Here is a 14488-nt window from a genome sequence, read left to right as displayed (position 1 = left end):
CCAGCATTCCAGCCCGAACTGGAGCCATTCCCTGCCTCTAAGTGGGACGCCTTTCTCCTCTTTACTACTTTTCAAACTTATACCGTGTCTTCTGGGAAGCTTTCCAGCTAGACGAGTCCTCTGCTAGCTGGACTCGGAAGCCACACACTGCTTAGCAGCGGTCTCGGTGACAGTCACAGGCAGCCTCGATTTACAGTTAACCGTGGGCTGGCTATCAGCCTCCCCTCCCTACTTAAGTTTTTTCTCCTTATGTGACATCTTGCATTACAGCAGGAATTCACAATATTTAGTGAAATAAATGACATCGAATTAGCAGTGATTCTGACCTTGTATTTGTTGTTTACTCTCTGCCGCTCCTCAGTAAGGTCTTTTTTAAATTTAAAGGACATGTGATCTTTACCGAGGTGTACCTGCCTGGGGAGAAAAAAACCAGCTTCCAGAACCCATCAGAATACCATAGTCGACTTCAGGATGGAGCGTCTTAGCCGTACTGCACAGCTGAAGAGGGAGGACACACCGTGGGGTAGGGAAGCTGCAGAGACCACAGCGACACAACTAGGGTGAATAATGTGTTCCGCAAGACGAAGCTCATCTTCTAGGGACACACACTAAAATATTTATGAATAGAAAAACCTGGATGCTCAACCTCAGTCATCATTAGGGAAATGCAAATCAAAACCACAGCGACGGACCACGGCTCACCCACTCGGGTGGCTATGACGATTTATGATGATGATGGTGACAACAATCATAATGAGGGGAAATAACAGGAATTGCCAAGGAGGTGGGAAACTGGAAGCTTCGTACGTTGCGGACGGGAACGTAAAATGCTGCAGCCACGTAGAGCACAGCTTGGCTGTTCTCAAAAAGTTAAACATAGAATTACCGTACGACCCAGCGATTCCTCTCCTACGCATACACCCAAGAGACCTGAAAAGATAAGTTCACACAAAAACTTGTATATAAATGTTCGTAGCAGCATTATTTAAAATAGCCCAAAGGCGGAAACCACCCAAGTGTCCATCAACTGATGAATGAATAAACACAATGTAGTATGTCCATAAAATAGAATCTTATTCAGCCATAAAAATGAATGAAGTACGGACAGGTGCTGTGACGTGGATGAAGCTTGGAAACACGATCAGTGAAAGAAGCCAGTTACTAAAGGCCATGTGTTCTACGGCTGCATTCATATGAAATAAGGGGCAATGCCACAGAGACAGAAAGTGGGTTAGTGGTCGCCAGGGGCTGGGGAAAGAGGACGGGGCGTGACTGCTTCATGCTTACGACGGGCTTCCTTTCTGGAGGGATGCAAACGTTCTGGAAATAAGTGGTGATGGTTGCACAACACCGTGAACGTACTAAGAACTTCTGGCTTCTACACTTTAAAATGGTTCCTTTTATGTGATGTGAATTTTATCACACTTAAAACATCTCTGGTATGTAATGTACCCATCATGGAGTCCAATACGTGTTCAAAGTATATAATAGCAGAGTTCCCCGGCAGTCCAGTGGTTAGGATTCTCGGCTATCACTGCCGAGGACGCGGGTTCGATCCCTGGTCGGGGAACTAAGATCCCGAAAGCGGCATGGCTCGGCCAAAAAAAAAAAAAAGAGGTACAGTAGCTGTGGTTTTTAAAGTTCTGGAGAACTGTCTTAGATTAAAGGAAACTAAAGAGACATGAAAACTACACACAAATTGTATGATCTTTGATTGGACCTTGGATTCCCCACTCCAAAAACCAAAGCCCCCTGGTATAAGAGTCATTACTGCGACAACAAGGTAAATCTGCACATAGGCTGATTATTTGGTGCTTCATCAATGGTAAACCTCTTGGAAGTGATTATGGTGATGTTGGAGAACGTCCCTGCTTTTAGGAGCTATGTGCTAAAACCTTTAGGGGTGAGGCTTCATGGCACTGTACCTGCAACTTGCTTTCAAAGGGATCAAGGGGGGCTTCCCTGGTGGCACAGTGGTTGAGAACCTGCCTGCCAATGCAGGGGACACGGGTTCGAGCCCTGGTCTGGGAAGATCCCACGTGCCGCGGAGCAACTAGGCCCGTGAGCCACAACTACTGAGCCTGCGCCTCTGGAGCCTGTGCTCTGCAAAAAGAGAGGCCGCGATAGCGAGAGGCCCGCGCACCGCAATGAAGAGTGGCCCCCGCTTGCCGCAACTAGAGAGAGCCCTCGCACAGAAACGAAGACCCAACACAGCCATAAATAAATAAATAAATAAATTTATACAAAGGGCTCAGGGGGATAAAAGGTGTGTCTGCACGTGTGCATTTGTGCGCGTGTGCATGCGTGTGGCGTTAACCACTGACCCTACATCAGTGTGTGTGCCTCTTACTGGCAGGGTTAAAATCTTTTAACAAAAAAGTAGGGAGAAAGTATTAAGTGAACAACACATGATCAAAAGTGAATTTAGGGACTTCTGGGGTGGCACAGTGGTTAAGAACCCGCCTGTCAATGCAGGGGACACGGGTTCGAGCCCTGGTCCGGGAAGATCCCACGTGCCCCGGAGCAACTAAGCCCGTGTGCCACAACTACTGAGCCTGCGCTCTAGAGCCCATGCACCACAACTACTGAGCCCGTGTGCCACAACTACTGAGCCACAGCTACTAGAGGCCGTGCTCCACAGCAAAGAGAAGCCACTGCAATGAGAAGCCCGTGCACCGCAACGAAGAACCAGCACAGCCCAAAATAAATAAATAAATAAATAAATAGATAAATAAATAAATAAAAACCAAAATTTAGGTTGTGATTTCGAGTCTGTTACAAAGAAGCATAGGTGGAAGGGAAAACACGAGGGTTAACAGTGGTCACTGGACTAACAGTGATTTTTTTTTCCTCTTCTACACTCAGAAAAAAACCTTCAAGTTTCTAAAATGACAACGTGTCCACTTTTTTTACAACAGGGAAAGAGTATTTTTTTAAAATGGTCCTGGGTAACCTGGCATACGCCCTATTCAACTGAGGCCAGACCCCGAGTACAGACTCACACAGGATTCTGTGAGTTCACCGAAGGGGCTGTTTCTCCTGAGGGGGTGGCAGGGTGGGGACACCTGGGCTGGCCCCAGAGCTCAGGGCGCGTGGCCTGTCTGGGCGGCATGTGGGCTCTTAGTTCCCCGACCAGGGATCGGACCTGTACCCTCTGCAGTGGAAGCGTAGAGTCTTAACCACTGGACCGCCAGGGAAGTCCCTCCAGGAGTCTCTGTTTGAACTCAGTTTAAGAGTTTCTAAAGTTACTTCAGCTGAATCTGCACACGTAGATATGCCTGGTGTGATATGGTAAAAATTTGTAAAAAGGGTTCCATTTTGTTTGCAGGAGCACAAAGAAGAAGCCCCGCATGTGAGTTTGAAAACCCCCGCCGGGAGCCTCCCCAACCCCAGCCTGCACTGCCGGGGTCCCCGGACGGCCTCTGGGGCACACAGCCCAGGACACAGGGGGCTCGGGGTAGGGGGAGCGGTGACGGGGCGAGACCCGGGGTGCCTGTCACCCCGATCGGTCCTGAGCAAGCGGGGTGCACTCTGGCTCTGCCACTCGTCATGCTTAGGAAGCAGCATGGTTTGGTCACATTAGTTTATTCCCAATAGAAACTTCACTCTGAAACAGAAGGTCCATTAAAGGGAGAGAATAATCAAATTTTTCAGAGGGCATAAAAAGGTATTACATTTCATTGTGTCTCATGGATAAAAAGCCATTACCAAAAACACCGTCACTTGATGCAAATAATTGCGCAATATTTACCACTTAAGGTGATTTTTGAGCTCTTCGTAAGTGTCCTGTCTGACTTTCTGTTCAAAGAGTGCTTCCTTCATCTGTCTTGTTTTTGAAACCTCAGTGCCTTGGTCCAAAACTGAGGAAGGGAGCAAACACGATTATACCAGTAAACAAATCAGAATCACTGGCTGAGAGAAAAACACATTTCTAATGGCAAAACATAACAGCGATCTAACTGAGTTTTGCTGCTGCTGCAGATTCTGCCCAGGGGCTGACTTACGGAGGACCAACTGCTTACCTTCTCTTAATTCTTTAATCTTCAATTTTCCTGGTTCTTGGTTGAGAACAGTTGCCACAGCAAATGGATTCGATAAGTCTACTGGAAATCTCAAGTTCTGATATTCGATGTCCTGAGACCAAACCAGGAGGGAAAAGTCATTATTTGCCTTCTCTGTCATTCCTTCCATCGTGGTTCACATAATGCCTACTTTACCTTAATCTTGGGAGGTTTTGCCTTTGCTGGCAGTCGGTGAAAATGTACGTGTGTCCTTGCCTTTTCTGGAGGTACAACTACTTTCCTAGAAAGAGTATTTAATCTTTCAAATTCTTCTAAGCTAGAGTTGAAAACAGATTATTAAATTAGTATGTAATGCAACAACTCAAGGCTCCTAATTTTAGTTCTTTCCAATAATACCATGACTTACACTCCATTAAATATCAATACTATATCTAAACTAAAAATCAATCTGAGTGCTAAAACAGTGGTTTACTAAAATAAACGCAAGATCAGGATACCAGAGCATAATCATATACAAACAGCTGTTCGATGGCTGTTTTCCTTATGTTCTCAAAGAACATAGCAAGTGGAAAACAGGACAGGCTGGAAAATGCTCTCAGCGTCCAGCATAATTCATTTCTGGGCTGTTGGTTTTCCACAGCGAAATTTACTTACCACATTTAAAAACTCTTACATTGATTCATGTTCCTAGTAAAAGAATAATTTTGCCCACTGTTTGTAGCAAGATCTTTAAAATAAAGTGATTCAGGTTAACGTTTGAGATCTTTACTGTGAATGAAAACTGCTTTAAACATAGGCAGGTATAGACATGGCTGCTTCCATGTCTGCAGAAACTGCTCATTTATCATGAGATGTAGTAGAATCACGTATGTTTATAAATGCTACCCATGAAAGCATTTCCTTAAGCAAGAATGTGTGAACACGTGTTTGTGGGACGACACGTGTCCATGACGTTACAGAGGTAAGGTGAGAGATTGCGACCATTCACGCATTCTGACATGCCAGGTGCATTGGCCTGGCGCCTACTGGCCCGGCCCCACTGCACAACGCGGGCCATAGGCCTGCGATCCCGAACTTAACGTGGCCTGTGTGAGGGTCCTGAAAGGTCACGGCACGGGAGAACCTGTCCACCCTGCCTGACGCGCTGTGAGGTGCAGGGACGGGTGAGCTGTGGCCCGGCATCTGCATCTCAACAGAGCTCTGATACCACCTCTGCCGTAAATATCTGGGAAACGACCCCAAATTTCTGAGGGTGTTAACAACCAATCTCCTAAAGCAACCATACTGCGATGAAAATGAACAGCAACGGCAAAACACCCAGCCTCCTTAGGAAGTCTGATGGCTAGCGTTAAGGATGGAAATGAGAAAACGAGAAACTAAAGAGTTACGTGGGATTGGCAGTGCCAAAGTCAGGACACGTGTGAACGCATCCATCATGCACCCAACTCTGAAACGAAAAAGCAACCTATGACGCCTCCAGAACACGCTGCAGCTGGGTCATTTTTCTCCTTGCTGGTGGAATGTCTGTTCTAGCCCCACCTGCAGCCTGGGGAGACACAGTCCTTGAAAACATCAAGAGTGCTCTAAACAAGATAGTAAACTCCAGTTGGGAAACCAAAACATCAGTTAGAAAAGGTCTGCTCCCGCTCCTGCACGGAACTTGGGCCGCGCAAAGCGCCATCGTATGTACGGACACGTCTGTGGAAGTCAGAGTCTAAGAGGGACAAGTCAACGTCCCCCTCAGGCGATGGCGTGGAGGAGGCGGTCTGAGCGTCGCAGCGCGTGACGCGAGCTGGCCAGTGGCGGTCTGCTCGGCCAGTAACTGACGCCAGGAGAATGAGCGCCGGTTTCCATTTACAGCCAACGCTGCTTCTTCATCGGCTGACTCATTTAGTTCCACCGTGGGAACTTGCAAGATTTGGGCTCAGCGGGCCACACGAGTATTCTATAGTTGACTTAAGATGCTTTGGCTTTTTAGAAAAAAAATAATAACATAAATATATAATAAACCATGGAGCTAGTTCTTATTCAGATACTAGATTGTTACTCCACTTTATTTAATATGCCTAATGATGTTACTGTGTGATGTGTACCTGTGCATGAAGGGGAGAGGAGAAAATCAAACTTTTTCTTTATCATTTTCAAAATATTTGTAAGGGTTCTCCAAGGTTGGGGTTTATACTGTGACATTTTCCTTTCCTCAGTCATCTCTTCCCCTCTTGCCAGAAGCAACTACTGCTACAAGTGCAAAGATATCCTCTGCATTGCTGTTGTATCTTAAGTGTATTTTATGAAGGTTCATCATTTAAAAAAGTTTTTAAAACTGACATAGAATTGACATAAAACAGTATATTAGTTTCAGGCATATTAAGTACGCTTTTGATGGCATTCTGCTACAAGAAAGAAACACAGAATGAAAGGAAGGAAGACCTGGGGTTTTGAAAAAGTTTGAAGAATGCACAGAAGCCCCCCCAGGCGGCCGTACTTTAAAGCCATGTTGGGGTAGCACGTGCCGGTGAAGACACACTCGTACGGCTGAGAGTTGAACTGTGAAATCCACAGCTGCACTTTTATCTGTGCGATCCCACACTGAAAGGGGGTAAATGTCACTGTCACATCCATCTTCCTGTTCGCTGGTATTATTCCTGGGAGGAAAGACATGAGAAAACGTGATGCGGTCTCTTCCTGCCAAGTCCCGGCAAAGAGGCTGACACACACACACACACACACACACACCCCACACACATCACACACCCACCCACCCATACACTCACACACACATCACACACCCACCCACCCATACACTCACACACACACCACACAAACACACCCCCATACACTCACACACACACCCCATGCACACACACACCCCATACACACACCACACACACCCCATACACTCACACACACCCCATACACACACCCACCACACACACACCCATACACTCACACACACCACATACACACACACACCCCATACACACACACACACACACCATACACTCACACACCCCATACACACACACACACCATACACACCATACACACACCATACACACACACCACACACACCACACACACCATACACACACACCATACACACACACCATACACACACACACCACACACACCATACACACACACCATACACACACCACACACACACACCATACACACACACACCACACACACCATACACACACACCACACACACCACACACGCACACCATACACACACCATACACACACACCACACACCACACACACACACCACACATACACCATACTCACACACCATACACACACCACACACACACCATACACACCACACACACATACCACACACACACCATACACACACCCCATACACTCACACACACCACACACCCCACACACACACCACACACACCATACACACACACACACCATACATACACCACACACACCCCATACACTCACACACACCACACACACACACCATACACCACACACACCCCATACACTCACACACACCACACACACACCACACACACACACACCATACAAACACACACACCATACACACCACACACACACCACACACACAAACCACACACACACACAAATACACTGTTCCCGTGAGAAACACCAGTATTTCTATTATCTTTATATAGTCTTTTCATTAAATACACGTGAATCAACTTCTGCACGTTTACATTGATCTTATTTATCCAACTACCACCTTAATCCTTTATAATAATAACTCGATTGTGTCAGTTATATAAACATATACCTATCAATCAGCGTTGCTGACTCAGAAGTGAATTCCCAAAACCGTAATCTTTAAGCTAATTCCCACATGTCAATGTTCATGCCGTAAGCCACAAGGAAAAGCAAGGAACACACATAAAAGTTTGTGTCCAAATTATTCAGTTCCCTATACTTTTGTGTAATTTGATTCTCTCCTTTCAAATCTTCAGGAGCTCCCAAGTCAGATATCACACGGTGTTTCCTTCTCCTTTGTACCTCTGGTACCAGCAGCACTTGGAGCCCAGTAAGTGTTCAACAAACACGCAAAGGAAAATAAGAGGCAGCGAGGGAGGGTGGGTCAGTGCCCTAAGTGTGAGAGGCGCTCACGTTTCTGACTTCCACTGAAGGCTCTCTGCTTTGCTTTCTAGGTGGTTCCCTCTGTCCCGGTGCATCGGGTCTTTCTATGGTCCCTGCAGAGGCCTTGTACACACCCTCATAAATGCCTGGCATCCCCCCTTCCCATCCAGGGTCTCTGAATCTTGGCCCAGCCTCTGCCTTGCTCTCTGTGCCAACCGCACAGCCCTTTCATTCAGCCACCCAAGCATTCACTGAGCACTGCTGGGTGCCAGGCACTCTTTTAGGCACTTGAGACACAGCAATAAACAAAGCAAAGTCCCGGAGTTCCCCGGGTTTACATGCTAGTCGGGATAGCAAACAAAAAGGAATAAGCAAGTGAAGATGATAAACTCTCAAGTCGTGGCATGAATACAGAGCAAGCCTTGGGGAGGCAAGTGAAGCACAAGGAGCTGTCTGAGCGACGGGGACATCGGGCTCACGTGGAGGAGATCGGCCTCTGCTCCAATCCCCAGACACGGGCTCCGGCACCCCAGGGCCTTGGCATCGCCGTTCCCCAGCCTGGAAAGCCCTTCCTCCAAGTCTTCTTTCAGCTGCTGATTCCCACCCCTGAAACCATCTCTCTGCCGTCTGTCTCCCCTACTAAGTCTCACCAAAGCAAGTGCCTGCTCATTACAGGTGTTCCCAGCTCAATAAATAAAACTTCAAAGGCTGCGTCAGCCTACGTGTTACAGCAAACTCCTCCTGACGCTCCACCCCCAAGAGCCTCCACCCCCGACACTCCATCACGCTGCGGTCCTCGGGTGCCACCCCAGCTGTCACCCTGCTATGTCTACCAGTCTCCCAACTAGACTGCAAGCCCCTAAGGCAGACAACAGGCCCCAGAGCTCTTTTATCTTCCCAGATCCCAGGCACGGTGCTTCAGAAAACTACAGAAAACCCTAAAGACTCTGCCAAAAACACCTGTTAGAATTAATTTAAAAAGTCAGTAAAGTTGCAGGATACAAATCAATATAGAAAAATCAGTTGTGTTTCTATACACCAACAACAAATCATCAGAAAGTGAAATTAAGAAAACAATCCCACTGGGGACTTCCCTGGTGGCACAGTGGTTAAGAATCCGCCTGCCAATGCGGGGAACATGGGTTCGATCCCTGGTCCGGGAGGATCCCACATGCTGCAGAGCAGCTGGGCCCGTGCACCACAACTACTGAGCCTGCACTCTGGAGCCCGCGAGCCACGACTACTGAGCCCACATGCCACAACTGCTGAAGCCCGCGCGCCCTTGAGCCCATGCTCCGCAACAAGAGAAGCCACTGCAATGAGAAGCCCACACACCGCAATGAAGAGTAGCCCCCGCTCGCCGCAACTAGAGAAAGCCCACGTGCAGCAACAAAGACCCAACATAGCCAAAAATAAAATAAAAATTAAAAACAAAAACCAAAAAAAAATCCCACTTACAATAGCAACAAAAAGAATAAAATACCTAGGAATAAATTTTTTCCAGTTTTATTGAAAAATAATTGACATACATTTCTGTATAAGTTTAAGGTACACAGCATGATGGTTTGATTTACATATTTGTGAAATGATGACCACAATAGGTTTAATTAACGTTTATTATCTCAAATAGATACAATAAAAAGAAAAGAAAAAATTCTTCTTGTGATGAGGCATAAATTTAACCAAGGAAGTGAAAGACCTGTACACTGAAAACTATAAGACATTGATGAAAGAAATTGAAGAAGACACAAATAAATGGAAAGATATTCCATGTTCATGGATTGGAAGAATTAATATTATTAAAATGTCCATGCTATCCAAAGAGATATACAAATTCAATGAAACCTTATCAGACTTCTAACAGTACTTTTCATAGAAATAGAACAAACAGGGCTTCCCTGGTGGCGCAGTGGTTGAGAATCTGCCTGCTAATGCAGGGGACACGGGTTCGAGCCCTGGTCTGGGAAGATCCCACATGCCGCGGAGCAACTGGGCCCATGAGCCACAATTACTGAGCCTGCGTGTCTGGAGCCTGTGCTCCGCAACAAGAGAGGCCGCGATAGTGAGAGGCTCGCACATTGCGATGAAGAGTGGCCCCCACTTGCCGCAACTAGACAAAGCCCTCGCACAGAAACGAAGACCCAACATAGCAATCAATCAATCAATAAAATAATAATTAAAAAAATAAATAAAAATCTTTAAAAAAAAAAAAGAAATAGAACAAACAATCCTAAAGTTTGTATGGAATCACAAAAGACTCAGAATAGCTAAAACAATCTTGGGAGAGAACAGAGCTAAAGCATCATGCTTTGTGATTTCAGATCCTATCACAAAGCTACAGTAATCAAAATGGAATGATATTGACATAAAAATATATAAATAGATTCATGGAAAAGAATAGAGAGCCCAGGAATAAACCCATGCATACGTGGTCAACTAATTGGCAACAAAGGATCCCAGAACATGCACAGGGGAAAGGACAGTCTCTTCAATAAATAGTGTTGGAAAAACTGAACAGCCACATGTAAGAGAACAAAACTGAACCACTATCTTATACCACATACAAAAGTGAATGTGGGAAGCGGATTACTTAGGAGTTTGGGATTGACATGTACACACTACTGTATATAAAACAGACAACCAACAAGGACCTACTGTATATCACAGGGAACTCTACTCAATAGTTTGTAACAACCTATAAGGGAAAATAATCTAAAAAATAATATATATATGAATGTATAACTGAATCACTTTGCTGTACACCCTACCCTAACACAACATTGTAAATCAACTATATTTCAATAAAATTTTAAAACATTAAAAGAAATGATTTCAAAGTGGATTAAAGACTTGAATGTAAGACCTGACCATAAAACTCCTAGAACAAAACACAGAAAAAAGCTCCCTGACACTGGTCTTGGCAATGATTTTGGGGATTTGATACCAAAAGCAAAAGCAACGAAAGCTAAAATAAACAAGTGAGACTATATTAAATTCAAAAGCTTCTGCACAGTAAAGGAAACCATCAACAAAATGAAAAGGCAACCTATGGAATGGAAGGAAATTATTTGCGAACTACATATCCAATAAGGCATTAATACCCCAGATATACAAGGATCTCATATAACCCAATAGCAGAAAAACCCAAATAACCCAATTTTTTCAATGAGCAAAGGACCTGCATAGACATTTTTCCAAAGAAGATATACAAATGGCCAACAGGTACATGTTCAACAACACTAATCATCAGGGAAATGCAAATAAAAAACATAATGAGATATCACCTCACACCTATTAGAATGGCTATTATCAAAAAGAAGAGATAACAAATCCTGGTGAGGGTGTGGAGAAAAGGGAGCCCTGTTCACTGTTGGAAATACAAGCTGGCACAGCCACTACGGAGAACAGTATGGAGGTTCCTCAAAACGTTAAAAAAATAGAACTACCATATGGTCCAGCAATCCCACATCTGGGTATAATATGCAAAGGAAATGAAATCATTATTTTGAAAAGATAGCTGTACTCCTATGTTCATTGCAGCATTATCCACAATATCCAAGGTATGGAAACAATCTGTGTCCATCAACAGTTGAATGGAAAAGAAGATGTGGTACACATATACAATGGAATATTATTCAGCCTTAAAAAAGAAGGAAACCCCGCCATTTACGACAATATGTATGAACCTGGAGGGCATTAGGCTGAGTAAGATAAGCCAGACAGAGACAAAGACTGCATGGTATCGTTTATATGCATATCTAAAAGAAAAAAGTCCAATTCTTAGAAACAGAGAGTAGAAAAGTGATTTCCAGGGGCTGAGGGGTGAGGGAAAAAGGAGAGGTTGGTAAAACGGTGTAGACTTCCAACTGCAGGGTGAATAAGGTCTGAGGACCTAATGTAAAACATGGTGACTATAGTTGGTAACATCATAGTGTATAATTGAAATTTGCTAAGAGTAGAGTAGAACTTAAATGTTTCACCAAAAAAAAAAAAGTAACTGTGATGTGATGGATATATTAATTAACTCAATCTAGGAATCCTTTCACAATGTGTACATACGTCAAATCATCACACTGTACACTTTAAAAAGATAATAATTTTATGTGTCAACTATACTTCAAAAATAAGAAAAAAATACAAAATAAACACAAAACTATTTTAGCATTCACAGCAGATCACAGTGGGCAGATATTTAAATCTGAAACCTAAACGTCAAGAGACAGAAACTGGGAAGCAGAAATCAATTCAGGTGGAGATTTCACTCGCAGAGGTCCCGAGCATCTTTGGGATCTATATCCTTTGGGGTGTGCAAAGACAGATGGTCCACGCCACCTGTGAGACAAATTCCTTAGACCCTTCACTACGATTCTGAAGGCTTGGAAAGAAATAATCTCATTTTATTTGAACCTGAATTAAAGGTGACTACAAAACCAAGGATGTACCAAGAGTCAATACTAGAATTAGAATGGATTAACTTCTGATTTCCCAGTTTTGACTCTGGGAGAAATTTACCTGGACATTATTAAAAATTATCTGCATGACACAAATTATCCCAAACTGTTTTTACTCCCAAATTTCCAGTTCCAATTTACATTATGTCAGACATGTAAAAAGTCTGTTACTCTTACACATTTGAAAATAATATATTCAAATGTGGCTTATTCTTTTCCATAACTTGAGAGCTACTTTCCAAATCATCTTCGATCTGAGAACTCTGGCAACTTGAGAATTAATTCTCCTTACCTGATGTTGGCTCAACAGTAAAGGCTTGATGAGACTGAACCAAAGCAACATGAAACTCAAAATCTACAGGGCAACTGCATTGCAAAGGAATCACATAGCTTTTGCTGCAAAAAAAAAAAGAAAAGAAAAACGGAAAATATTATTTTTCTTTATAACTAGATCCTCTGGTATCAAGGAAAGGAAACTCAGGTTATGCAATAAACAGTCACAACCATGAGGACAGTCAACGCTCACACAATAATTCCCGGGTGCCAGCTAGCCGACAGTAAACTAGTCTAATCCTATCAGGTGGTAAGATGATTTCTCCACTGACAGAAGAGGAAACCAAGGCGCAGCGCAGGCTCCTGTCGTGCCCAAGGGGACACAGCTGGCTAGCGGCAGAACCAGGATTCAGTGCAGGTCCACCGTCCCGATGACAGCTCTGTCTGCCACCTGTCGAGCCGGGCAGCTTTAACCTACGGGTGCTCAGTGCCAGGCAAAGGGCGTCTCTGCCACACGACGGGCCCCGGGGAGCCTGGGGACGCCGCAGAAGCAGGCGTCATGGACAGCCTGGGAAGCCCTGGCCCCGGCAGCGCCGGGAACTGGCCCGTGTTGAAGAAACCACACGGTGGGTTTCGTTGGCCGAAATATGCTGGAGGCTATTTGGTTAGAAGCTGCAAACCAGCAGAGGCGCTGGAGAGAAATGCTCTCACGGGGACAAGGCCACCTGCTCTTCTTGGAGAGCCCTGCGCTTCCCCTGACGGCCCCTCCTCCTGCGGGGCGCGCCGGGCGGCCCGAGTCTGCGGGAGAACAGAACCCTCCAGGCGATCGGTGGCATCCCGCGCGGGGCGGGGGCAGGTCACCTGGGCCCCTTCCAGCAGCTCCTCCCTCTCCTCGGGGCTGCGCGCGCCCTTCTGCACGCCCAGCCCGCCCGGCCGCCGGCCCCCACCTGTCCGCCTTCCGAGGACCCCCTGCCCGCTGCGCTGCCCCTCGCGCCGGCTCCGACTCCGGGACGGCGAGATCGCAGGGGGTTTGGGCAGCTCTCGTGCTGCCTTCTGGGAGGTGCCCGTCCCCGCCGGGCTGGCTGTGGGCTTTCCCATCACGGCCCACGCCTTCAGCGGCCAGCGCCCGGCTGCCTGGGAGCTCCAAGTCCCATGAAGGCACAACCGAGTCGACTGGCTTCTCCTGCACGGCCTCAGCCAAGCCCCAGAGTCCTGCACAGAGGAGCCCAACGAGTATTTGCTGGAGCAAAGTGAAATCACCCCTTGTCAGGAGGAATTTGGGGGATACAGTAATAGTGCAAACATGGTTTGAAAAACGATGCCAAGAGCATTTTTATTTGGCTTTAAACTCATTATCTTTTAAACATTTCTGAAATATTCCAAATATAAAGAAAAATATTGAGAAGAATAAAATAAAGATCCCTTTATCCACTACCAACCTCTATCAAATCTTCTGCTTTGGGTAAATCCATGTCATATTCTTAGAGAAATAAAACACCACAGAACAGCTGAAGCTCCCCGCCCCCCTCTTCCTGGGCCTCTGCTCCTTTGCCTTCCCGGGGGTGACCGCACCTGGATTCACCATCAATCCATGGATTTTTATAGTATCACCACATATGTATGTACACATAAAATGTATAATAGTTATTATTTGTT

At 45.5% G+C, this 14488-nt stretch overlaps 1 protein-coding gene across 1 annotated transcript in view; it reads right to left on the bottom strand.

Moving 5' to 3' along the window:
- CFAP221 (cilia and flagella associated protein 221) overlaps positions 1-14488 on the bottom strand; it is an 86887-nt gene that overhangs the window by 32326 nt on the left and 40073 nt on the right. Inside the window, 6 exon segments of the mRNA XM_057551985.1 lie at positions 327-414; positions 3752-3860; positions 4023-4134; positions 4218-4338; positions 6508-6667; positions 12852-12955. Of these exon segments, the coding sequence (XP_057407968.1) occupies positions 327-414; positions 3752-3860; positions 4023-4134; positions 4218-4338; positions 6508-6667; positions 12852-12955 (694 nt within the window).

The sequence above is a fragment of the Balaenoptera acutorostrata genome, chromosome 8, assembly GCF_949987535.1.
Source record: "Balaenoptera acutorostrata chromosome 8, mBalAcu1.1, whole genome shotgun sequence".
Taxonomy (NCBI): Eukaryota; Metazoa; Chordata; class Mammalia; order Artiodactyla; family Balaenopteridae; genus Balaenoptera; species Balaenoptera acutorostrata.
The sequence above is the reverse complement of the archived record's forward strand: the minus strand, read 5'-3'. Positions and strand labels throughout refer to the sequence as shown.